Source organism: Synchiropus splendidus, chromosome 6 (genome assembly GCF_027744825.2).
Source record: "Synchiropus splendidus isolate RoL2022-P1 chromosome 6, RoL_Sspl_1.0, whole genome shotgun sequence".
Taxonomy (NCBI): domain Eukaryota; kingdom Metazoa; phylum Chordata; class Actinopteri; order Syngnathiformes; family Callionymidae; genus Synchiropus; species Synchiropus splendidus.
In genome coordinates, this window is record NC_071339.1 from 12924316 (window position 1) to 12951876 (window position 27561).

General features: G+C 41.6%; 1 protein-coding gene across 1 annotated transcript in view; it reads left to right on the forward strand.

Moving 5' to 3' along the window:
- The window catches only part of ca16b (carbonic anhydrase XVI b), a 107769-nt gene that overhangs the window by 56906 nt on the left and 23302 nt on the right, over positions 1-27561 (forward strand). The window contains exons 4-8 of the mRNA XM_053867430.1: positions 340-488; positions 11395-11490; positions 14836-14902; positions 23781-23938; positions 25619-25808. Of these exons, the coding sequence (XP_053723405.1) occupies positions 340-488; positions 11395-11490; positions 14836-14902; positions 23781-23938; positions 25619-25808 (660 nt within the window). The remainder of the gene's footprint in view (positions 1-339; positions 489-11394; positions 11491-14835; positions 14903-23780; positions 23939-25618; positions 25809-27561) is intronic.

The following is a 27561-nucleotide window of genomic DNA, read 5'->3' on the forward strand; positions in this document are numbered from 1 at the left end:
GACTCCATTCTTGCCTTTTCACTATGTTAAGTACCGCCAACAAATTTCAAACATGGCTAGTAAAAGGAATTATTTTCATAGAAAGAGCAGCTGCTACATTCATATATTGTGTTTAGCCATAAATTCAAGAGGCTTTCAGCTCAACACAATTGTAAATTGGCTGCTTTGGCTTCTCTCAAATTGCTTTCGTCCCGCCTTGTTGATGAGATCAATTGTTTTTCCTATTTTCCTCGCAGGCCATGATACCTTTGTTTTTACTCCCAAAATCTCTGTGACCACTTGTGTATATCTCTCCAGGCGTTTTATTTCTTTCTTACACTTCTCCCTTTTGGTCCTCAGTTGCAGTTTTCTTGAAGAATGACTACTTTGTTCGAGGCGCGGGACTGCCAGGCCGCTTCAAGGCTGAGAAGATGGAGTTTCACTGGGGCCAAAGCAGCAGCACAGCGGGATCCGAACACAGCATCGATGGCAGGAGGTACCCTGTCGAGGTAAATCATCGCCCAAATGCACTGAACTGGACGAATAGCAGTGGAGACTGGAGATCTGGTTAAACAAAGGCGTGCTTCTTAAAATCTTAAATCGCAGGAAAACAGAACTCGTTCTGTTCCAGGGTATTATAAATTAGAGTTAAATGAAAAATCCAATCTTTTTCTCACAATGTCGTCTCTAACCATGAACACGCAGCAGTGACAGTAAAGTCAAATTCGAGGAATTACGTTGTCAAATGTTCCGTTGGATGAAGTCAATGCACTTGCAAAGCTTTTGTTACCAGAGGTTATTTCATCTAATAGTTTTCATCACCTGATGCCGCGCCTGCTCAACGTGGAAGTTTGAGGTAATGATTCACGATTGTAGTGATTCACAGGAACTTAAAATATCGTGACTTGGGTTTTATGGAGCACAGCTGCTCCTGTTCCCCCCTTTCACAGCTGCAATTGTGCCTGAGGACAGAGAGGTTGACAGCGGATAGAATTGGGCAGCAGTCCATTGCTGTGTCACGGGAGTTTTGTGGCTTGACGCTTTGACTCAAAGGTTATTTTGGAAAAACGCATTGTTCTGCCTGATTACTTCCCAAACTGGCTTGGCCAAGATTCTGTGAGTGGTATCCATTGGAGCCTTGAAAAATATAGTAATCATACGAGTGACTCCTTCATATATTATTATATGCTTGTACATGTTAAGGCAGAATGTTCATTAGCATCATCAAAAAAAAAATGAACATACGGTATTTAAGCTGGTTTTAATTCATATGATAATAAGTTAACAAAACCTTTTTTTTTTGGCTTATATTTGACTCATTTTCAATCATCCTTGTTTAGTTTTTTCCCCCTGCTAAACATCAAAACAAGTAAGGGAAATAAATACCTTTTATCAGAAGCAATGCACCAATTTTGAGTAGAGCAAGTCCACTGGTGTTTGAGCCACGAAAATGACTCAAAAGAGACTCAACGTTTTCATGTAAAATTTCACTTTGTTGAGAAATCAAAGAAAACAGTTCTTGGAGAACACAAGTCAAAAATGCAGTACTGTATATACTGTATGTTTGGGCAGGGACAAAGTGGTGACCGTGCTTGTATTTGTGTATTTATAAACAGTATTATTCACTCTTTATAAATGCACAAACCTGTTGATGTCCAATAACAAGGAGCCAGAACAGGTTCTTATATTTTGGGGGCTAAATTGTTTGTGTTATCACAGACCAATGCGCAGATGCAGCAGGAGGGAGACGCAGTGGTAGCTGGATTAAATAACCAATATCCAACTACTTTCCCCGCAGTTTTACAGCCCAGGACGACAATCCATCGCATAGATGGTGTTATTCCAGTATCTACAATCCTCCAGAGCTATACTGAGCAGTGGTTAGCAGAGAGCGCTAACATGTTAGCACAGGGCTGCCACTTCTCTTGTAACCGGCATGAAACTCTGGGAAAAGAGGCTTTTGTCAGGCCACACTTCCCATTTGTTACGTGTTTGATCGGCTGCTCTATTGAGCAGGAGACGTGCTTGAGCTCGGCTTCCCAACTGTTTACTAGAAAACATACGTATATGACCTTGCGTCTAACCATCATTCAGTGATTCAGTGTAGAATAATCTATATTAATAATGACAAAATAAAATACTATATATATATATATATATATATATATATATATATATATATATATATTGTATGTATGTAATGATTAAAAATGAATGAATGTTTACTTCACTCTTCTCTAACACATACTTCAACACAAATACTTTACATGGCATATTATATGATGTTATATTACATGGCTACATTATTGTTATATTGCATGTAATTCAGTCAATATTCCAGCATATATTTCATTGAAAAGGAGCAGGGCGCCGTGTGCTATTGTCAGGCACTTTTGTGTTGCACCGAAACCATCAGTATTTTTATTGCTTTATTTAAGAATGTGTACTGCATTCAATACAAAATGAAAAATTACAAATGAATACGTGATCATTAATACAAGTAAATAAATAGATAAGACAACACAATAATGTGTGTCTTACCAAGGACTAATGGAATAAATATGCTATTACAGAGTGCAAATCAATAGCAACACAAACAGGATTCAGGGACAAACACTGTGCTGATGCCCCATTCTACTTCCCTCCTAATTATCATGTTGAGAAAGTGAGTTCACGTGCTTGGCGAATAATGTGTATCTAGAGTAGTGCAGGCGGGTGTGCGACTCCTGTGAGCCAGGATTTACATCGACATCCGCCTAGCCACTGCGCATTGAAACAGCAACCTATGGGCGTGGGTCTCATTTCAGTGATTGACAGGTCTCAGACTGACCTGTTTTGTCTCATGTGAAAACTGTGAACTATGTCATACTGTACTGGCGAGTCTTCATCAGATGATGAATATTCCTCTTCAGTGAAAGTCACTCACTTGCTCATTGCCTAATACGTAACACAACCTCATTTGTTTCCCCCACCAGGAGGCAGTATTCAAACTGGATATACTCCAAAATTTTGCTGGAAACATGCGCGTATATGTTGCTGTTAGAGGTGTCCGCCCACTGCTTGTGCAGAGTGGTCACTACATTCGGCTTCATATTTCCCACTGGACTTGTTTAAATAATGCCAATGCTTCCCGTCACAGTGTTGTCACAGCTCTAAGTTTTGAACTGGTGAAGAGGTCTGAGGATTTTGGGCTCAGGGAATTTTGGGGAGTGGGATTGCTTTGAGCTGTTGTTGATCATTTATTAATTTTATTTGTTTATTTGTACATCTTCCTGATTAGTATTTATCTCATTTATTTATTTTTGGACGTATAGTTTTCTTTTTGGAAACCGGAGGCCTCAGACCGAAATTCCGTTGCCATAATATAGTGATAAGTTTGTGTGCAATGACAATAAAGAAAGTCTTAAGTCTAATTTGATGACAATGAAGGTTGAAGTTAAAATCCTGCTTTGGAAGAAAACCCATGGACGAATCATGTTTTATAAATGGAGATTCTACATTTGCAGTATACCGGTGATGTATGTTTTGCTAATGCATTGGTGTTATACCATGCTCAGCTCTTGTGCTCTCTCTATTTTTTAGCCTAACCGTTCATGGCTTGTGACAGTCAAATGGCCAGTAATTGGCGTAATTCACATGTACAGTACAAACACCGCTGTGTTTCTGGGTCCTGCTCTTTGAATCTTTCTCAGAAGTAAATCCTTTGATCTCATAAGGCTATATAATTAGATTTCTCTTCTAATGCCCTTTTCATTTTCAGCACGCTCGCAACACCCTCTGAACGGTATAGAAACATTTGAAGGCTTTTGATGGTTTGGCTCCAATAAAGAGAAATTCACTGGAATCACAGTGCTCTTTGGAAATTGGGATGAAATGGATGACTGAAGTGCCAAAGTTAGGAAATCTGTGTTAAGATAGTTTAACACAAGTGCCATGTATCTACATTCATTGTCATCATGGCACTCAAAAAATGTGATGAGTGGTTGTTTAACGCAAGGATGGCGCCTCCTTCATGACCGTAGGTGAGGGTCGAACTAATAATCATTGCGAGCAAAATTCCCTTCTTCAGTCTGATAAACCATGAAACACCCTTGAGGTATATTATGGAACAAACACTGTAGATCATGAACGTCCTTCATATCACCGGAAGATGGAAATGTACTTCAGCCTACCACGTCCATGAAAAACGTCAACTGAACTTAAGAGGTTTTGTGTTCAGTGTTGCGACAAATAGAAACTTGTGTGAGGTATTATTTCCATTAACATTCCGCATGCGTATGTCAGGTGCATTATCGTAGTCGGTGTTGACCTTTGAGGCCTCTCTCCTACTTGTTCATTCTAGTTATTTTACCACGATCTGATGCTTTCCTGGTTTACAGTCGGGAGCTGATTTAATGTGGTCCCACTTTGCACGTGCTAATTTCTTTCGACACATGAGGCGTTGAACCTCAGATTCAAGATTCAAACGGGTAGCCAGTGTTGGATTCACTCAATGTTTCATGGCTTGCAGGATGGCAAATGTGGAGCAAGACGAGTTCAAAATAAAGTCGAATCCAACTTGAGTTTTGATGACGTTTATCAACCACCAGGGGAACCACTATAGAACCTCCAATGGCACCAAAATGCCACGTGATGTTTCACCTCTGATATGTTCCAGCTCGTATTGTCAAACGATTCAATTATCAAAATAACCATTTGGAGCCCAGTTACTCCATTCCACTCCACCTGGTCATATCATCTGAAAGAGGGGTGCTGACTGCTTGGTACTTACAGTAAGTTGCCTTACAGTAGGGTATATGATACCCAATATTTTATTATTGTCTAAGAGTAGGAAAAACAATGTTCTGCGATATATTACGGTGGGAACTTGAACCTGAAATGTTCCAAAGTCGACTTTTAAGATTGCAATATTTGAAGAAACTTATTTTGTTATTTAAATGCGGCACAATTCAGACAGTAGTGGGTGTGTGCAGAGGTAGAAAGACGGAGGCAACCTTTTTTTTTTTTTTTTTTTTTCCCCAGTATGGGTTTTTTGTTTTTTGCTATCCGACGCTGCTCCACTTTCGTGCCTCTGAACAGTTAAATGCGTTTTTAATCGGATTTATCATGACGATGGATTCATCTGTGTTTGTCAAAATGAATGTCTCTGATCAAAGGAATACATTTTCTTTGAACAAATGAATCACTTCAACAGGTTTGACTCGCAAATGAGTCACTTATACAGTCTTGACAGTAGTATTTGATTATAAATATATATGGTGGTGAACGATTAATCGTGATTCATTTTTAAAGTAGAGTATCAGTGTTTGATTGATCACTTTGCATTAGCTAAATAAATTAATTTACATTTTTGCTTCCGAGCTCATGCCATGTTGTGTAAACGCCCCAAATCGCATCATCAGTGCAGTAAACAGAAGAGAAGGAGCAGAGCATCCTCTGTTTGCCGGTTGCTACCTTCCACCTTAGTAAAACACAAACCCCAACGCATGCACACTTGATAAATCACAGGGATGAGCAATGAGTTTGCTCATGTTTTAGCACATGCAAAGCTTGAGTAAATCAACCCGATGTTTCATGCAGCTCCATGTGCGGCAGGAACCCACATGTGTTGGAACGTGTGATGGATGTTCCCTGTCATCTGTTACTCAGGCTGAATGCTAGTTTGCATATCTGCTGGTCTTGTATACAGATTCCGGGTGACCTTGAAGGCTTAGCTTTAGGTTTGTTTATCTCTGCCGAGCCAACCTGATGTCCAATTAGCTCTGTTCTCCAAATGACTCACACAGCTGTGCGTTCTGTACCACAGCCTTCTTCATGAAGCCGCCCCCTCTGCAGCTGGAGAAAAAAAAAAGGCATGTATATGCCGTCCTGCCTTTAAGCTTACATACATATTTGTAAACATGCACAGAGAAAGGTGAGCAGAGAATCATGGCACTGTGCTGCTTTAACACTGCCAAAGAGCTTCCCGGCTCCTGGCTCCAGATCTTGACATTAATCTAAGCGCAGCCCTTTTTTTTTGTGAGAGTGAAGTAGGGAAATCGATGGATGGACCACCTGTTCCCTCAAAGAGCGAAATGAAAAATGAAGGTGTAGATGTTTTTCTCCTCCGGGGTACTGTAGGGAGATCTTTTCAAATAATATATTGGGTTGTCGCAGGAGTTAGATTAATTATACATGGATATTACAAATCACAGCTTGAGAATGGCACTTCTTTGCTCTCACTCCTGAGCATGTATGAATATGTTTCACAGCAGTCAGTGTGGGACACTCGTCCTCTATATTCCTACACTGCATATATATATATATATATATATATATATATATATATATATATATATATATATATATATATATATATATATATATATATATATATATATATATATATATATATATATATATACATATGTGTGTGCATATTTGTAGCTCTGCTAAAAATTAAGAGACCACTGCAAAATTGTTTGTGATTTTACTATCTATAGGTATGTGTTTAAGTAAAATGAACATTTTCATGTTTCCGATTTATATATTTTATATTTCATACATATATATATATATATATATACAGTGGTACCTTGGTTTTAGAATGTCGGAAACCAAAATCAGAGTTTGAAAAAAAAAAATTTGCCCAGAAAAACAATAATATATAAATACAATACAATAATACATTTTTACTAGGCCTGCACCAATCGATCAGCGGGTCCATCGGTTGGCGCTGCTATGGCTGAACATTATGTCATTGTGATCGGCCAAACATTAGCCGGCCAAACATCAGAGCAGACCTGCAGCGGCAGACATTATAGCTAGCTGGCCACGATGGTCGTTTGGCAGTACTTCTCCATCCAGAAAAGTGACAACCAAATTGCAGTTGCCAACATCTACACCCTCGGAGTTAGGCTCCACGGTAAAAGAAGACTCTTCGCGCCAAATTTGAGCGCTACCGAGAGGCGAAAGAGGGAAAGCTAATGGCAGGTAGCCGCAGGCAAAGCCAATGCTAATGGAGTTGGAGATTGTTTTGGACGAGCAGCCGAATTCTATTGTTGAAGACCAGAGCTTTCAGCAGCCAGTAGTGCACCTGGACCCCAGATACTCCTGGACATGTAGTCGATGACAAGAGGAGCGGTCTGTCAGGTTACAAGGTAACGCTCGGCTATTTGAGTGACGAGTGAAATTCGCATTGTGGGTTTGATTCTTTGTTCTTTGTTGAATGAAAAGGCAGTAAAAGTGATTTAGTTCAGCATAGTTGTGTTTTACTTCCCTCATTTTAGTGACCATGGAGAACCCAGAAACAAGCCTATCTTCTCCCTAAATATTATGCAACATCTAAACATTTTCAGTGTCACACCTAATCTCTATCTCTGACCTCATTTGCTGGTGAAATATCAATACTGACCTACAGCTTCCGTGTTGGAGCTACACGCAGTAATTCAGTGCATGTTCAGTGATGTTATTTCATCATGACACCAGAGGGTGCGGAAGCTTGTGTGGTCCCTTCAAACGTGCCACTCTCTCCACATGCTATTTTCATGAGTCAAACTTTAGATATGAGTGGCACCACTCCCTGATGTGCCGTCACAGTAATGTTCCTATCTTGGGACATGATGCATAGCAGAGATGTTTTTTTAGGCGGCTGAGATAGAGTGGCGGATCTGTTTACCATTGTGATGGGTGCTGAGAAAAAGAGCACTTTTCAGCTCATAATGGAAAACAGATCAGCACGTAGATTTTGACATGAGCGGAAGAGGTGACTAGATAATTCAGAGATGATCTTTATTTTTCTTGCTGTTCCAAATGGCTACTTGCACGCTGTTATTTCCCCTTAAATCTATGAAGTTCTGCGGCAGTGTAAACTACTGCATACAAAGACGTGTGCTGGTCTTAAAAGAGATAAAGGATTGTTCCAAGAACCTGTCGTTCCTGCTTTAATTGAATGAACACTTGGCAATAAAACGGATGTTGCTCCCTATAAACTGCACTAACTCTTCGCGAGATCTTTAAAAACCCAGTGAAACCAAGCGTGGAGTCAAGTGATTCAAATAGCTCTGGGCAACATTTATTTTTATTGGCTATTTAAAGGAAATTTGATAATTAAACAGCACGTTTTCAAAAGAGCCCCTGTAAACAAGAGCAGGTCAAAATGGCAGCTCTTGGCGAGTAAAGGAAGTCCACTGGGAGCGTAATTGGTTGATGTAGTTAATAAGAGCTGACGGCTGATGAATGGCCGCCGCGCGCTCTCGTCCAGATCTCAGACAACAAATTAGGTCTATTAAAGGCAGCGGTGGAATCCGCTCCGAGTGAAAGCGATTCACTTAAATGATCAGCATTGAGTCAATTTGTGCCTCATTGAACTTGTTGTTGCTGCATTTATACTTATTTATGTCATTACTTAATCAGCCAGTTTGCTGTCATTAATGGGACCAAATCAGAAAGGGACATGATACAGTTGAAACCAGGGTGAATTTGGAGATTGGCCTGAGTTGTTTTCAGGAGCTTGATAATCCACAAAAAGGAACTAGAAATGGTGTAAAATGAATCCAAAAGCAATTCATATTGAGATTTGACAAAAAAACAAAAAACGTAAATGAGCAGCTTGCTGCAGGTCGGTGCTCACTTAGTGCCTTTCTTGACTCCTACTTGTGGGAGTCGGCTGGAGACATGAGACTAACTTTGAGTTGAAATGCAGACGACATTCTGTTCCACATTGCTGTGTCTGCTGTTGACATTGGCCCAGTTAAGTGCTCTTAAGAACGCTGTTTAAGACATTTAATCATGGATGACAGCAAACTTCCTTTATATCAACCAGAAGAAAACCGCAGTCCTGAGAGAGAGCACACTCACACGAGCGAGAAAGTCTCAGCTTCACCTTGCTTGTGTGTTTTAGTGCTCGAGTGTGTTAATAAAGTTGTTTAACCTTGATTTGACATCACTCTCAGGTCCTTGTGCTGCAATGGTAAAAGCTGCCTCCAAACTTAACTTGCTGATTTTTAATGTTTTCTTTTGTGCACAAAATGACTGCTTTATGGTGCTTAGAGTTCAGTACACCATGTTTAATGCTGTGGTTCTCTGACTCCACTCCAGCTGTGAGTGGAGTCCACAGTCTACCAGTGCTTCTGTGGCTCTTCCCTGACTACACTCCTATTGTTCAGAACCATACGCTTTAATTCAACCCTTCAGGTTGTTGGTGTCCCTCGATGCATTGGGACCCACCTATAGCAAGGGTTGTCATCGATATAAATGAAATAAATAACTCGATATAAATGCCCAGGAATGGGGCTGAACAACTTTAGGGAGAAAAAAAACGTTGAACATTTTATTCAGAATTTTCTTAAAATCTAGAAATGGTGCAATATTCAAATTGGACTATGACATTTACAATATTTTATTATATATTTAAATATCACACATCATTACTAAGGGAAGAAGGAAAACTCTTGTTAATAATCAATTTAACTTTATTAGAAACATAGATGGACATTCTATATTCATAATTTTTGGTCTATGGAGCACACTGGAATATAAGCCACACCCACTAAAGTTTAGAAGGGAAATAGCTCTTGCTCATGCATAAGCCGCAGAGGTCTATGAGCCACGGGTGCAGTGGTGCTGTCTGCTCCGTAGAAATGTCAGTGGTGCACCCGGCTTAAGAATGCATGAGGAACACTTCTATACCAGTTTTGAAAACATGGTCCAGCATGGAGACTCTTGAAACAAACTGGAATTGAATCATCAACCCCTTACATCTTTTATTGACATTTAAGCGCTCTAAATGCGCTCTTTTCATCTGAGTGTCCGAAGTTCCGGCACCACAGCTGGTCTCAGCTGCTCCTTCTCGCCTTCAGTCCTCCAGGAGTTTGGCTCTGTGCGTACAGGCAGGCGAAAACAGTGCATGTTGAGTGCTTTAAGGTCGATAAAACACCTGTGATTTCATTGGTTTCATGTGATGAGGCTCAATATTTTAGCAGTCGTATGAGTCTCAGGGTTCAGACCACGAGAGAAAAAGCAGAAATGAAGCTTAAATCAAAGCACTAACAATAGCTAGAAAAGTCATACCATACCTATAGCAGTGACTCACCGGCGTCTTGTGCTGGTCTACAACCACAAACCACACCCAAATGACCGACGTTGCTTTTCATGGAGGGTAACTCCCCTACTGCACTCCTGGTCCAGCTGAAGCAACTGCAACAACGTATACTAACTGTGGCCAACAAACATAACAGCTGTGTGCAGCGGCTGGCAGCTACATATTCGGCTCAAAAGGGCACGCGATTTCAAAATCCATTGTGAGGTGCTGTCGGCAACATTACTCTTTGTGTACATCTCAGATAGTCGAGGTGCTGAGAGAGATGCGTCTTAGGAATCAATTGTGAAGCGACTGCACTGCAAAAAATTGCAGCCTTCGCAATTTCAAAATTGTTATTTGAAATCGCAATTTCACTCAGAATAGGATTCATCATTCAGCTCGACCCACAAAGACATTCAATACTGAATGGAATTAAAAATAAATTAAATGGCGACAACAAATCATGTTTTCACTTGCAAATGAACGCAAAATAAAAAAATCTCTTTATGGGGACATAGGTCTGTTTCGATTCAAAGCGTCATATTTAAGTTATTTCTTAGACAGCAGTTGCAGAGTTGCAGAACCAACTTTAATTCGCGTCACACTAACATTGGTCATCGGTTTAATACTGTGAGGTAAAAGATGGAGTATCACTATCATGGCCAGTCGGTATCAGATACGGGGAATAAGAATCAGAAAATGAAGGAAAGGATGAATATTATTTCTCCTCTTCCTCAAACGCCTATCGACCGGAACATCAGTTGGGAGCTAGTGCGAGTGTCTTGGCTGTGGATGTAGTTTGTGATACATGAATGATTCCTCAGATCTCATTTTGTCGGCGTCTTTTTTTTTTTTTTCATTTAGACACGTTTGTTCTCACGTGTCCCAAATCCCATTATTCGAACCATTTGAAAGGTCAGTCATTGTCATACAGCACTGACGTTCCGGCTTTTGAAGTAAGGCCGCGGTGGTGTGTGAGCGTTTCCCATCCAACACTTTGTTGTGGTATCAGACGTGTTGTGGGTGATTTAAGGTAATCGTTAGCAATGATTAGAAGCTCTTTATTCCGTTAGATCTTTTTTTTTTTTTCCCCCAAGAACAGAGCGCGCTCACGCGGTCTTTCTCTCTGGACTTGCTCTGTGAGGACAGTAGCCCTGAGGAATGACATGTTATATTTCAAGTATCCTTCAGATGTGACAGAAGACAAAGAAGGAGTGACACAGATTATGGAGGATTTATAGCTGCGGTAAATACACTGGCTTTTTTTTTTACCCCTCAGCTCTATGAGCAGGTGATTCACGGCTTCTCATTCTCCCTGTCCACTGCTAATGCTGTGTCTGCTGTTTCCATCGCAGATGCAGATCTACCTGTACAACTCTGATGACTTCGACAGCCTCAGCGTCGCCATCAAGGAGCGACGCATCATTGCAGCCATGACGGTTTTTTTTGAGGTAAAGAAGCCCTTCAAATATTGTACTGTTTGTTAAACGTCCCACTAGCGAAGCCAAGTCTTGTTTAGGATTCATGAGTTCAATGATTATTTATTAACCGAACATTTCGCTGTGTGGCTGTTGTGTAGTGTGTACGTCCCCTGAGTGATTCTGGCAAGAAGGTAAATCTAAAATGACTGTCTTTGAAGACTGAACTTTGTTGTTGTGATGCTACTTGCCCTGAATTACAAACCGCAGGGTGCAAACAGTTTATTTTATGGTGAGGCTTTTAACTTTATTCATGTGTTGTCTTGTAGATGGTTTCATCCACCGTGTCTTTAAACAAAAAAAAAAACAAAAAAATCAATGACGCTGTTTTTCATTTTGTAAGTGCTTCTGTTGATGTACACATTATTGATGAGACTTTTCCAGTGGAAATCGTTTTAGAAATGGATGAATTAAAGTGTACGTTCAAGTCAGCTTAAACTTAGGGTCAACAACAATTTAAAATGAGGAAGTAGTAGTAGGAGGTGACAGTGTTGATGCTGGTTATTTAGGTCGTAAATGAACCTGAAGTCTTCCAGAAAGCAGTTCTTTGAACGATACAGATGTATTTTTGTGCAACACTGAGGGAAAACTACAGTGTCTCTTGTGCTACGTGGGGAAGTCAGTGGTGTGGAAGAGCAATTTCAAGCTAACCACAGAGATGCTTTATGCTGAAATGATCCTTTGATCATTAAAGGGGAGACTGCTACTGCGTTCTTATTAGACTATTATCTATTGTTAACCGTTGAATAGATACGGAGCCAGCAGCTTGGACTGTGTTTAGTGTTGTGGCTCTTACATCATCGAGTTTGTCAGCTTTACACTGGAAGGAAATGAAAGATGTGATGGAATTCACAAGTTTTTGCGGATGAGAAACAACCTTAAAATAAGGATATTAAATCAAGTGGATAAGAATAATAACCCGTGCGTGAGGAATTTAAATACTCAATTTAAATAACCCATACAATTAAACAAGCCCCTCACTCTGTTCTTCTCTCAGTAAGACTCTGTTATTACCGCTAAGATGCATGTTCCATAATTCTGTTGGTGTTCATCTCAACAGTTTTTTTTTTTTAATAGTTTAATGATATTTTCCCTCGATTTAAGGCTTTAACTTCGTTCTAAAATCTTGCTTTTATGTTCATTTGGCCTTGAAGAAGATGAATTCCACGGGCAGGAGTAAATGCTCTCCCAAATGTTGTGCTCACATAAATAGCATCATTGAATTAGCCATATAGCTATAAGAAGCTAAACATGGACTTCTAGCGTCATTACCTTGTTGCGGTTTATTAATAGAGCTGTCAATGAAATCGAAAATTCTGAATTTAATGTTGCACATTTGTTCATGATCTTTTTGAAATGAAAAAATATGCATCTGTTAGCCCCTGGTTAGCGTTGCCATTTAGCAGTGTAAACAATGTATATCATTCAAATGAAATGTTCTGGTCGTATTGTATGTCTTTCTTCTTCGTCCCTACGGTGTGTGTTGCTTCTGCGAGTTCAAGAGTGTCATTGGTGTCAATCATATTTTAACGCAAAAAAATGCGTGAAATTGTATATACAGAATAAGCATAGAGGAATAATCTAAAAACAATCACGGTATATGTGGAAGTTTTACGTAAAACCTGTGATTCTCTGTGAGTCATGGCTCAAGCCTCTCTGGAATATATTTAATTTTACAGATGCAAAGCAATTATTTGCCTGATTATATTGTTGAAGCAACAAGTCCAATATTTGCTGGAGCAACATCTGGCATCGGACATGCATAGATATTTTCATTATTCTCAGGATTTGTCACAGTGCCGTGCGAGAGGCTGCATCCCACACAACAAACATGTCATCTACTGGGCAGAAGTTTGTGTTTCATTGAAATGACAAGTGTCCTGAGGAGAAGGAAGTACGTAATGCGCTCTGCAAATCTGATTATTCCTCTTTACGTCACTGTGTCCTTCTCTCGCTTTGAGGCTCGTAGTTTTTACTCAAAAAAAAAAACAAAAAAAATCTTCTCCTCGCGCCAGCAGTCCTGGCTAAAAGCTGCTCAGGCGCTGCAGCGAGGTGCTGAAGACCGCTTGGTGTGATCCATTAGTGAATGTGGCATGACACACTCTGTGACCAGTGTTTGCAGCCGCCGCTCTAAATCATAGCCTGAAGGGCTAAGCACGTAAGCGTCTAATGTACAAAAGAGGGACCCTAATTTATGTTAACTATAAAAGCCCCCTGGAGATTTATGCGCCATGAAAAGCATATAGCAGTCGTGGCAGCCGTAGGCAATGTTCCAGTTTTACACCCTAATTTTCTATTAGCAGTATTTTTACTATTGATGACAGGTGATCAATGTGTGCTAACATTCTGCCTAAGAGTCCGTATGTGGGGGTCGGCTTCTGAGGAGGGGAGGTGGGAATGAGGACACAGGTGTTTTTAATGTAGGTCTTCTTGCTGACAATGATGAAGAGTGTGTGTAGACTCGACTAAACGCCTCGGCAGGGTTCTGACAGCCCGATTGCTTACTGCAATTACGCAAGCATACACAACCTACTGAAGAACAGTTTACAGCCAAAGCACAGCGGCTCGGATTTACCATTTCTAATCAATGAGGAGGCCGCTGTGCTCCCCACAGGCCCCTTAATGGCCTCTAAGGTGTGAGTATTATCCACATTCAGCATTCATGCCCAAATTATTCTCCTCCGACTGACTGGAATTAATGTTAAGCAAAGGAATATTGGTCCCTGCATCCCAGCACTCTTGTTCTTTAACTGGGACATTGGTAATATTGTGTGGTTTGCCACTGAAGACTGTTGCACACGTGAACAAAGATATGCTCACAGATGACGTCAGGCTGGACGTTTGACTGAGAGGCCTTCAGGTACACAACAGAAACTGAACAGACCTGAAGTGCAAAAAAGAAAAAAATAAATGTGTTGATCATATAAAAAATGTTTCTGAAACTGACTTAGAAGTCGAGTGATTTTGCCAGATAGATATTACTGAATATTTACTGACAATTCAGTGGGTATGATCCGACATGTTGATGCTAGATCAGAATGTGAAACATCAATATGTAGGGCAGTGTCTCTCTGCAGTGTAGCATTTTCATTTATAGCACTATTTGACAGACATTAAAATCCATTTCATTGGTCACAGCACTCTATAATTAAGTATGTGCAATTATGTTGTATTTAAAATATTAAAATTACACATGTAAATCTGCTCATTTATATTCTATATTCAAAGCTCAGATGAGTGAATGAATAATTGAATAAACATGAATTGAAATGCAGTGGAGGTAAAGCAGCGTTTCTCTGGTGTTTCTTGTGGTTACAGTTGGGGCCCAAAGACAACCCTGCAGTGGAGCCCATCATCCAGGGACTGAAAGGAGTCGTTCATCACGGTAGGTTGTCTGGAAGAACCCTACATGCAGTAATTGTTATGAAGTAGAAGCTCTTTTTATTCATGACAGATTCTGAAGGAGAGTTTTTGTAAATATTTCATCTCAAATTAGCTTCTCCATATTCGGGTTGTGCCGATACTGCACTGACTTGTGCCGATTGCAAACTGCAATTGCAAACTCGATATTGATATCTAGAAAGATATTCAATGCTCAGTACCATTGTTATTACTAGGATGAAAGATAACTACTTCCGAAGCCATATAATACATTGTTTTTATTTACATTAAACAGAACCACATATAAATAACCAATGACATAAAGTAATTAAATACTTCTTTTCTGTCATTGCATTTCAAACTAGAATATATAAATAAACAAGATCTGTGTGTTGCTGTTTCGTATGTAATGCTACTTGTGTTAGCTAAGCTAATGGCTAATAACTCTTCTCCACTCACTGAAGATTGATTTGGAGTTAAAGTTTTTGACATGTTTTCATCAATTTATTGTACTGGTTTACAGGTTTCACGTAAGTAATCGCAAGTGTTGTGGCAAAAAAGGTCGCGGTCAGAAAGTGATATCGGTGGCTGTTTTTCTTCTGCTTGTATACACTGATGAGTACTAAAATACATGGCGGTAACATATGTTAATTGAAATTAAATTATACAAAAGGTCAGAGAAGTATTATCTATATTTCTTATTTAACTGGATTAGATAGACGTCCAGGTGAAATTCAACCCAAGTCAATCCCCGTCCTTTTCATTGTCCGTTATTTTTATTTTTTTCTGGCTGAAGAAGACTGTTCCTGTTCCTCAAATGTGGATTTGAAATACGTGTGGTCCTCCTTGTTGTCCTTCTCCGGTGTAGCGACGATAGCCATTTGCAGCACCTGAGTTTATGTCACAGCGGAATTCAGGAAAGGCAGAGCAGTTTCTTTTCCCTTACCGGCCAAAGTATTTCAATATGGCGTGTGACAACGGAGCATGTATCCCACTTTGTATGTACAGTGATACCTCCGCTTCGAACGTCCCGGAATTCGAACAAATCGGAGTTTGAACAAAAATTTTTGTGTTTATTTTGCTTCTGATTTCCAACGAAAATCCACAACTCAAACGCCCCCAAAAAAAGCGGGAAAAAACATAACGTGCGCGGACCGATCAGCTGACCCACGACGCGCCTTGTTATTGTGTATAATGCAGCCTCAGTATGCAGACGTGTCCCGTTAGCTACATTTACTGACTGTGTCTTCTTCATATTGAGGTGTAAAACCTTTCCTGTCTCCGCACTGGACCGTGGTAGAGTGTCACAGGGGAGGTGCTCGCTCTCCACACCTCCGAGGCTGGAGCGCTCACTCCAGGGTTTGATGTCCTGTTGTGGGCTGGAGCTGGGACAGGGATAAGGCGAGTCTCGGACATAGCGTTACTTGGTTCATGACTTTGTCACAGCCAAACTGCACAGAAGCGCACATTCAGAGCTGGACACGCACCGGGCACCTCTTCACTTCTGGAGAGACGTCACTCACTCGGCAACCCCTCCCACATGCAGCGGCCACACACATAGAGGAACAGCGCACCTGCAGCAGACACTTTACATTCACTCCTACAAAAGACTATTTTAAGGCTTGGAACGTATCATTTCTTTTTCCATTCATTGTAATGGGAAAAATCGATTCAGATATCGAACAAATCGCTTCTCGAACGACCATCTGGAACTGATTGTGGTCGAGAACCGCAGCACTACTGTATATTCAAATGCAATATTTCAAGCCAGTCGGAATGCTAGGAGTTGATCATGGTGGTAAATGTCTATAATAAAAGACACATTTGTGGATGAGCAACATAGATTATCATTTTTAGAGCCAGGAAAATAGTTACCCAGTGGGCCTTTTAATAGAAGAAAATACGATTGAGTCACATTGGTGAGCTAACGGCCGTTATCCGCAGCTAATGGCTAATAATAAAACCCCCAATATTCACACTGCCATCGGCCACACGAACATCCGTCTTCAGGTCAACACAGTAAATTGTCATTAAGATCAGGGCGCTGCTGTTTTCCCTCTGGTGCTGCAGGCACACTGTTACTGTGGGTGCTGTAGCATCGAAGCCCTGCCAAAGTCCGGTTGACTCGATTCAAACCTTTGCTGCTGCCAAATTCAGTATCAATGCTTTTCCGAGTTACAATGTTTTTGACAGCCTTACTACCCACAAATCTTTCTTTTGTTCATCTATCAAATTTGAGACAGCTGGTGTGATGGTTTTCACAGCCGTCTTTGCTCACTCTCCAACATACAGGCAGGATGCTTACAAAGAGACGTTTTTTCAAATGAGTGTCATCCTTCCCGGCAGCAGCATGAGAACACAACAGCGGTCTGACACTGCGCCAGCGTAGTTCTACACTGACAAGGACGTCAAGGTGGATGAGCATATATTTGGGACTAGTTGCGAGTATTGCCTGTGTTTGTTTTAGGTTTTCCTAAACATACTATGTTAGATTGCGTGACACCAAGGACACAAACAACACAAACACAATGAGGCAAATAATGAATGTTTGAGATGCGCTGGGCTTGAAGCAGGAGAATGATCATCATTGCTGTTGTGTGGAGGTTTCTGTCACTTGAGGTTTTCAGTCTTTTGATCAGTAGAGGGGAGTGAGTTGTTTTTACTTTTTCTTTTTTTTTTTTTTTTTTTACCCCATCGTGAAATATACCCGGGGTTTGACATCTCACCAAAGTGAAGCTCACTTGCAAACCGAATAATCATCACGCAAGTCACAGTTGTTTATTTATGTTGAGTTAAATGCACTTTTATGTTCTCTGTCAAGTGTAAACTTCAATTATATCACGTACAGACTTCGGCTTTGGATGCATTGATGCAGAAATAAGAGGCTGTGTTCGAATCGGTCATCCAAAATGGAGTCCTCAAAACTCAAAGCTTTTCTGAGCCTGAGTTAAATTGTTATTTTGGTTGCTGCTGCAGCAGAACGCGCAACCAGGACACTTAATGGACTGAAACCTCCTGCGACACAATGACTCATGCATAGACCGGATAATTGGACTCGTGTTCTATTTTGGTATTTTTCAAGTCCCAGTACCAGGCCTGTGAACAGATTGACCTTAACCAGGAAATATGGACCTTCCAACTGGCGGTGGTCAGCGGGGGTTTTAGAGATCGCGGCTAGGTTTGCAGCACAGTCCTTTGCTCATGAAAATACAAGAGGTCTTGAATGGACTGCCTGTCCAGGGTGTTCCCTGCCTCTCACCCTCTGCAGCTGGGATGTCCTTAAGCCGCAAAAAGAATCGGAATGTCGGTGAATTTGGGAAAGTATTGCACTGTTTATTCTCCTTTCCCTTTAAGGGAGTGGCATACAGCTGTATACATATTAGCATTCCGACTTGATGCTTTAACATCCTGTGATTTATCATGTCTGCGGTAAAATGGAGCGTAGCGTTGCTTCCCTTCTCTGTGTTCCCTTCCTGTCGGCTGCTTAATTCTCTCCACCTCCCTGTTATGGTGCTTGGTTTTCCACAAGCTCGTTACCCCACAGTCATCCATCCATCAGCATCCATGCGCGGCCCATGGCGAAGGGGCACGTACGCAGTCTGAACCAAAAAGGCTTTTGAAGCTCGATGCCAAGTACAGATGAGGCCTGGACTCATCCAGTGACTCACATGCTGGATGAGTGTTGACGTCGACTTGGCGATAACGCTATTCTATTTATTATATCACAGAGGAGCTAAATCCCGGCTCGCCGATTGTGTGAGACTAAATGGATCTGCTTTTGTAACACATGGATTTGTGTTTAGTGTTTGGTTTACACGACCTTGCTTGATTCTTATCGGCCACAATAGAGCTGCTAATCATTTGGATCCATCTCGGTCCTCGTGGCCCTCGCAGCAGGCACACGGACCACCACACGGTCTGAGATCAGCTGTCAGCGCTGGCCGTTTTTTATCAGACCCCCCACACCCGACTCCCCCCACACACCCTTCCTTCGCTCCACTCCTAGCTAGTGCGGGAGCCGAGATCTAGCCGGGCTGATAACAAGTCCATTTAAGTCTGGCCGCTGCCTCTCCACCAGCGGAGCCGTCGGGATACCTGAACACAGAATGTAATGACCAGAATGGCTTTGTAACAAATTGGTACAATATTTGTGACCCTTAAAGGACCCTTTAAGATACGCTGTATAAATTGCACTGCAACTGCATGTCTGGATAATAGATAGCACTTTAATGTGTAACAATAGCTTCTTTTTTTTGTACGGTACAGTTATTTCTCAGTCAGTTTCTTTTCATTATGTTCACAAGTATGTGTATACATTTTTTTATTTTTTTATTTTTACTTTGTCCCACAAGCCACCTTTGACATTCCCTGCTCCATCTCGAAGTAGTATTATCTCTACAGTGGCAAGATGGCGGAAATGTCTACAAACAAGTTCTACCAGACAAATAGTCCATAACTTGAAACTTTTTATTTAAAATTTCTGAAAGAAACCAGTCCATCGATAAACAAAGTCTATTTTGTAAGGTACATTCAGTATTAGTATTCACAGCACTAAGTAGTAATAAGTAATAGTATACTTGACGAACATATTTAGTCAATAAAGATAAAGTTAGCCACTGTATCTCTCATTGTAGATTCTTATTCATTGTAGATTCTTATACCTGAGACAAATGATTGGGTCACAAGATCTTTAGGTTGACAGCAGTACTCACGCATTAGCTACCGCCACTTTTTCCACAGTTTGAATGAATGTATTCTTGATTGAGATTAAAATACTCCACGTTTACGTGACTTGAAAACATACTTATTAACGTTCACCTGGAATTCATTTGTCATCTGGGGGAAACATGAGCAGTGACCCAAAAATCCGCCCAGATTGAGAGACGATGGGATTGGGTGCTTCCATGACCCGACCTGTCCAATCCGAATGGAATTTAATTCAGAACAAACTGAATTGGGTCATTTAATTTGGAAATGCGTGTTTGCGCGAAGCTTTATTCAGATCAGGGATGAACGGCGCAGTTTTACCATCCTTGAACTATTCCAGTTTTACCAATAGCGAGCGTCAGCATGCATTTAAAGAACAAATTATTCTCCCTTTACATACAAAATTGTACCCGCCTGTTTCAACTGTTACTGTCACTGATCACATATTTCCGCACGTTCTTTGCCGTGGTATTTCTGTTAACCAATATATCCACCAGGGGGAGCAGCTCAGATTCAAAAGTTTATGATAACAAAAAACTCCAAAACCAAAAAGTATTGATAAAGTGCCTCTTGCACAAAAGATGAAACGTAGGCAGCGTTGTAGTAGACAGAGTTTAGTGAAGCCGTAAAATATATCGCCACTGGAGGACGGAGAATTTCTGCCATTCGTGTTTCATTTAAGCTATGTAGTAACAGCAACACTGCCCCCCACAGTTTCCGGTGGTACTGCTCTGTGTGATCCAAATCCATAAGCCTGAAATGTTCAGAAGTATGGAGGAAATTAACGTGGAGCACAGACAGAAAGCTCCGTCCGTATCCAGATCTAGGCCTAAGGTTGAGCAAAACCTGTTTTCACTTTTTTTCTGGTTCTTTAATCTCCCTTTCGGTGTGTCGGGGTCCTGTCCCAGCTATAATGGGCAGAAGGTGAAGGGCTCCTATCCCAATCTCTTGAGTTTGTGGAATGAATCGACAGAGGGAACATACCCACCAAAAGTCGGGAGATGGGATTGACTTTGGATGAAAGGGAAGGGTTAAAATTCAGCATCTCTACATCACAGACCGTGGTTCTTAGCGGGAGGAGAAGGCACCCTGATGAAGCAGCATCTTTAGGGTGATGTGGTGAGTGGAGATTTAACATCAGTCAGAAGTGGTACATAACCTGCCTCCGGCAAAGAGTTGTGTGCTGTGACTGAGAGAACAAGATAACTGTTATGTTGCTGTTGCCGGGGGAAAGGTAAACAACACAGATATCCTGATGTAATTTAATGTGAATAAATGAGCCGATGAAAGTGAGCAAAAAAATAAGGGACGAAGAGACCGGATGATTGAAGAACTTCTGCACACACTAGTTAAACCGCACAACACCAAACTGTTTCAGGAGGAGCGCTGTAAGAGACTGAAGCCGTCGGTTAATTGGTTTCTAGCCAGTGTTGGACCGACGGGGCCTGGTCTTGCAGCTGACGGTCGCGCCCCAAATGCTGTCTGACAGGCAACTGCATACAAACACCGTAAAGTCCTTAACCCTGTAACAATAACAGGATTGCTGAAATAGATTTTCCTCGGCTAAAGACCTGCGCCTACAGACAGCCCCCTCTCCTCTGCCGAGAAACTTGTCAGCTAGCATGACTCAGCATCTTTGTGCAAAGAAAAAGACTACCAATATCCTCTGAAAGAGATTAGCATAGGTAACTAGTGTGAGTAAAGAGATTAGCATAGGTAACTAGTGTGAGTAAAGAGATTAGTATAGGTAACTAGTGTGAGTATTCCAATTAGAAGCAGGTACTTTTACCTTTACACAGCTTATTGTCTCACTGGCTTCTGTGCGAAATGCTGACGTTGTCATATTAATAGTGGTTTGACCATGAAATTCGGAATGTGGCGCTGAATTCGATTGGTAACCATTGTGTCTTCTACTTTCAGAAGAATCTTTTGAGGAATGGTGGTGGGTTCCATATTTAAAATAGAAGTCAGAGAATGTGGACCTGCGTTCCCTCCGTGTCTTTTTAATTCACCAATGTGCTTTGTGTGCAAGACTCAGTTTGACACTCTGCTTGGCTTTCACTGTTTGCTTTGGAGTTTCAGTGCACCGTCAAGTCTGTCAATGTTTCTGCAAGCAGGTATCTTAATTTTATGCCTCTTTTTTTTCCATGTTGATGTTAACAAGGTGAATTAATAGTGTTCATTTTCCCCGGCTGCTTGTTCCTCTGCAGACGCCACCGCATTTAATAACCAGAAACCAGCAGGGGCCGTTATTTTTTTTGTAATTAGCATTCTTCACAGGTGAATTTTGGTAATGTAGCGATTGCATTTATTCCAAACGGATTCATATTCACTGGGCCAGAGATGAATAAAACAGTTGACCGTGTCATTCAAGAGAAGATTGACTTGACACCTCTGTGGGGACTGGTACGCCACAAGAAGCAGATGATTGTTTTCCCAGCAGTCATACGCGATCTGCATGTCAGCATTAACAAGTAAACGGCCCCGGAACCTGACATGGCTCCAGTCTGACCGCTAGCACAGCGTTTGGTTTATATTTTGAACACAAGAACGAGGAAATTGGTCACGGAATTGGAATAAACACATGGACACTCAGATGACTCCCCGGTGGAATGAAGGCGGTTTGGTTCACTTTCTCCTCTCCAACCCGATCGTGCCTTGGTTGGGTGTTGTTCTGAAATCTATTGGTCTATTTCCATGCTACACCACACAAATCACAATTTCCGTTCTGTCTGGTAATGTGTTATCTTTCTTTTTCCCACTCAAGTCGACGTTATTGACTCTTGTGGTTCAGTTCTTCAGTCCAAACACCGTTGGATAACTTTCAAACCGTGTGGCAGCATGAATGCTGACAAAGATGATAGCGTGTTGCTTCAGAAAAGCTTTGCAACACTCTAAAGTCTGAAGGCTTGGCTCCATTTTATATATTATTTTTGCAAGTCTAATATCACTGCTTTTATGCGGCTTGGTTTCAGATGTGTTTGGCAGCCAGGTAGAAGGCCCATTCATGCTCAACTTTACATAAGGATCCAGCTATGTACAGAGCGTTCTGCCCATGCTCTGCGTTCATTTCCTCCGTATTTGTGCACGTTTCCACAAAGCTTACGGATACGGGCCAGACGGAGCAGTACCACCAGAAACTATGGGGGGCAGTGTTGCTGTTACTACCTGATACGTAGCTCTAATGAGACACAAAGAAGACGTAACAATGGTGGAAATTCTCCGTCCTCCAGTGGCGATATCGCGACACCCACCTCTTACAATGCTGCCTCCGTTTTGTCTTGTCGTTTGTCATTTGCTGCTCCCCCGGTGGATATATTGGTGAACAGCATCACCAACATAAAGAACGCATGAAAGCGTGTGATCAGTGATGGCAACGTGGTTTGAAACAGACAGGTACAATGCGATGGAGCTCACTGTTGCCTGATTCATGTGCAAACACGTCTTTCCTTAATGTGACCACGATTATGTCTTAAATTATTTCAGCTTTGACTCGGTATCATTATAGCTAGCTCACTGACAAGCTTGAGTCATGGTCTCAACAGGCCCCTTTCTACAGGAATATGAGACCGGATTATTGTTTGACCCTGTAGATATTTAGTTGAAGATTTTCCAGAACGGTAGGGAGGAAAGACAAAACTAAAGCAACAACTAGAGTCACATTTGTATTATTCAAGAAGCTCTTTTTTGTTTTTGTTTTTTCATTGCGATTGTGTTGGTGGTGGTGGTGGAGGAGTCCACTTTTATTGGTCTCTTACAAAACTTGAATGAACCTGGCAGACTCCATGTTTGTTGTGTGTTAGGAGCGTGGCACAACCATTGACATGCCATACTCTCCAGTCACAGCTTTTGGGGGCGTCGATTTATGTGCTGGCGTTCTATTTACGTGGAGCACTTCGGATTCATTTGGAGGAAAGCACTGTGTACATCTGCTTAATTGAAAGATGAAACCTGAGTTGGTCATGCTCATTATGACTTGCTAAATATTAAAACATTTTTTTCTCTTTTCAGAAAATGCCATTCCAAATTTCGAGCTTTTTGTCGGGTGCATATAGTGCATATAGTTGTTTATAGTGCATTTTGATTTTATGAAAACACACAGTGGATTTGTATGAGGTTCCCGTGATATATCCACGTTCAAATCATCACGCAATATTCTTTTTTCCCCCCCTCAGAAAAGGAGACAAACATCCGCTCCTTCATCCTGAGGGATCTGCTGCCATCATCTGTGAACAGCTACTACCGATACACTGGGTCTCTGACCACTCCGCCGTGCAGCAAAGTGGTGGAGTGGATCGTCTTCTCCAAGCCAGTGTATCTGTCACACACACAGGTGAGTTTGTGTCTGGCACACACATCCCAGTCAGTAGAGCTCCACTTACCATCGCTGACGGCCATGAAACACTCATTAAGCATGATGAAAAATCATTTTAAGCTCAGTACGCCATTTCGATCCAGCACTAAACATTAAGATTCGTGCTGCAGCTTCCGGTGGAACTACACAGTTTATCTCTTAAATATGTGATAGAATGCAAATCTCAGTCCGTTTATCTGAGATAAGAAAATGGTTCCAATCAACATGTGTCATTTGCATGATGGAAAGATAAAAAAAATCCAACAGCTATTTTCATTTTTTTATTTAAAAAAAGGGAGATTGGTTCAGGCTGCAATGACTCATCAATCCAGTCATCCACTTTTTTGTGTTTCCACATAAATCCAAATGATGATGGACATGCCAGAATCTCAATACATTTTGCAACTTTTTCCTTCAAAAAAGCAAAAACATTATAATATAAAAGGATGTTTACCGTTGGCTGGCTTCAGCTGTCAATCGACGGCAAGTATGAAATGAAGTCTGGGGTTGGCTGGTCTTAGCTGTACATCGAAAGGCAAGCACACAACTGCGATATGAGTGCGATGTTCAATATTCATGTTTCCATAAAAACTCAATAATGATATCTCATTTATTTTGTGGCGTTGATATCGTGCATTCAGCCCAAATGGAAAGAGTCTTGAGTCATTGTGAGAAGGTCTCGAGAGGCTGGTGTCAAACTCCTGGTCCAGGCGCCGAATCTGGCCTGCCAGGTCGTTTCACGTGGCCCGCGGGATGGATGGCTGGAAACAGAAGTCATTACAGAGTCATGTTAAGTTCAAGATGTCTTAAGGTGTTTTAGGTATGCTGCGGAAAATACATAAACACTCGCAGCAAATTTAAAGAAACTTCCAAACGCAGAAAAAAAAACTGAAGAGCAGACTTTGGCACGTGCATCAAAGTGTCTTTTGTCTTGTCGCACAGTGTTTTGTGATGGAGGACAAACGGAGATGATTGTCAGATTAAGCCTCCGACAATTGAAAGACAATATCACAATCAGACTCTTATTTCCTCTTCAAGGTGTGTCAGTTGTGCATGTAGTTCAGTCACTATACACCGTGTTCAGCCCACGGCCGTATTAAAGATTGTGTGTGATTGAGTTTGACACCCCTGTCTTGAAAGATCCCGCGTCTTTTGTTGTTGTTAGACTTCGACTCTCCTGGCCCTGAGGACGCTGCACGTTTTCGATAAGCATGTGTTTAACGTAACGCACAGAAAATTCCCAGCGTGAGCCGTGTGTGAAGGATTTTTTTTTTCCCCTTTCGCAGGATTACAAATCTTAACTCTGACAATGACATCTGCCCCATTATTATTGACCTGTCCTCTCGTGTTTGCCACACTCACAAATTGTCTTTTATGAAGCCGTAATGAATTTCTCCAAGCAACCAAAGGACACGTTGATTTCACACTGTCCATAATGTGCAGTCATTACTGCGCGGGGCAGGGGATCATTCAAGGCAATCAATGGCCACAAATTAACCCTGTTGAGTAGTGGGCCGTTTCCTCGCGTGACGGTGGAGGATTCCGCCCGCTGGCAAGTATGAATGCACCAGTTGTGAACAATACGCAGCAGAAGCCCGATGGTAAACTGGCAGCAATGTGATTATTATTCTGTTTATGGCTATTTTTGTCTCCTTGCAGCTGGAGGCTTTTTACTCCATCTTCACCACCGAGCAACAGGACCACGTCAAGTCGGTCGAGTATCTGTGGAACAATTTCCGTCCCCGGCAGAGCCTCGACGGCAGAAAGATCTTTAAGTCGGCTGTGAAAGATGCATGGGAGAGAGATTTGACCGAGAACCAGGCCACGCAGGGCACGGAGGCTTCAAAGAGTAAGCTGCTTTATTTTCTCTGTAAAACATCGAATGCTTTGCACTTGAGCGCCACTCTAATTGGCTTAACCTGGCAAACCCTGTAATTATTTTTCCACTGTCAATGACGAAACCTAAATTATTCACATTGTTGTAAATTAGCGGCGATTACAATTAATGGTGATTTATAGTGACTGCTTGGAACGTTATGTATTTATTCCAGTAATAATGGAAATAAAACTAGGGAATACAATTGTAATTTCTATTTTAAAATATATATATTTGGAATGAATTAACAAAACATTTTGTGTGAATAATTTATGTTGAAGTCAGAGCGATAGACTCTTTGCAAACTCAACATTCCAGGAAGTAACCTGGTCATGTTTTTGCTGAGAAAATGTGGTAACATACAGAGAGTAGCTCAACTAAGACGACAGCTCGATGAAGCCGCAGAGTCCGACTGCGTCATGTTCACCAGGTTTACATGCAGTGCATTTAAAATCGAGCTATGAGTAGTTCACCTCCGTGACAAGGGGTGGCACTGTGAGCTCTTCAGTCCTTCCGGTTCCGATGGCTGTAGAGGAAGAGCAATGGAAGTTGTCGCACATGCCATCGCTCTATTTGAGAAGGACTGGTGTAGAAGGTCATTAGAACGTGATAAGTCCAGGAGTGCGTTTACTTCCGCTGCGTAGCTGAAGCTCGTGCAGCCGCACATCACCCCGTCCAGCTGCATGCTACATGCTACAGTAGCTACTGCATTATCCAGGTCGTGGAGTCCGTCTAAGACAAATCCCACTTTCGCTCCAGCAGTCGAGTGGTTTACATGCATTTTAAAAGTCCGAACTTAGCCGGACTAACACAATAATGCAGTTATCTGAGCCGCTATGTGAACGTGCTCACTGAGTGAAGTTGATGTTCAGAGTGGGCGACTGCGTGATTGTTTTAATTACTTCCACGACGACAGAGACCCCGGCAATATGACACCGCAGGATGGTATTAGTTTCCCCGCCGCTCAGTGTGTCACGAAGCAAATTAAAGATGGTGAAGATCAATTTAATGCCTTTTAATTAAAAATAATATTCGTCCATATTGTGTCATTGGGTATTGGGATCCGGCTCCAAATTTCCGATTCCAAAAGAGTCATGAATAGATTTTAATTTTGGCTCCTCTTATCGGTTCCTCAGAAGTCCAACGACTCTTTGTGTTCAGCACAGCACGCGGCCACCCTCTGCTCGCGGGTCCAGGCAGGTCTGCTGGTGATGGATCACACAAAGCGCTCAAAAGCGTGGATTCATTTTGTTCACTAAAATGATGACCCGGCATGGTGTAACATTTGTCAAAAAAAAGCGAGAGCGAATGCACCGCTAGCATGGCGAAGCACAAGCTTGGTGAATGGGCGAACAGGCTTTCTGCTGGGGACAGATCGCTCATACATGCCTCTTGAGGAGGCAGGCACGCTCCTTTGGGGTCAAACTGGGGCATTTACGGACGTTCCAGTTCAGAACTGGGAGTTTGAGTTGTGTTGCTCTGAATCCACATGGCAGCTTCATGAAGAAACCATGTTCATATGCATGCATGTTGCACGCTGCTGTACATGGCAGCATCGCCATCAGTTACACCTCATATAGAGACATCTTTAGACAAAACAAATAAATGATGACAAAGCACTTTGACCTAGGTTCTGACCTTGGTGATGATCCTCAGGATACATCAATGAATGAGGGTTCAAATGATCTTGAAGATCATTCTTTGGCTAGTCAGTTTCTACCTATGA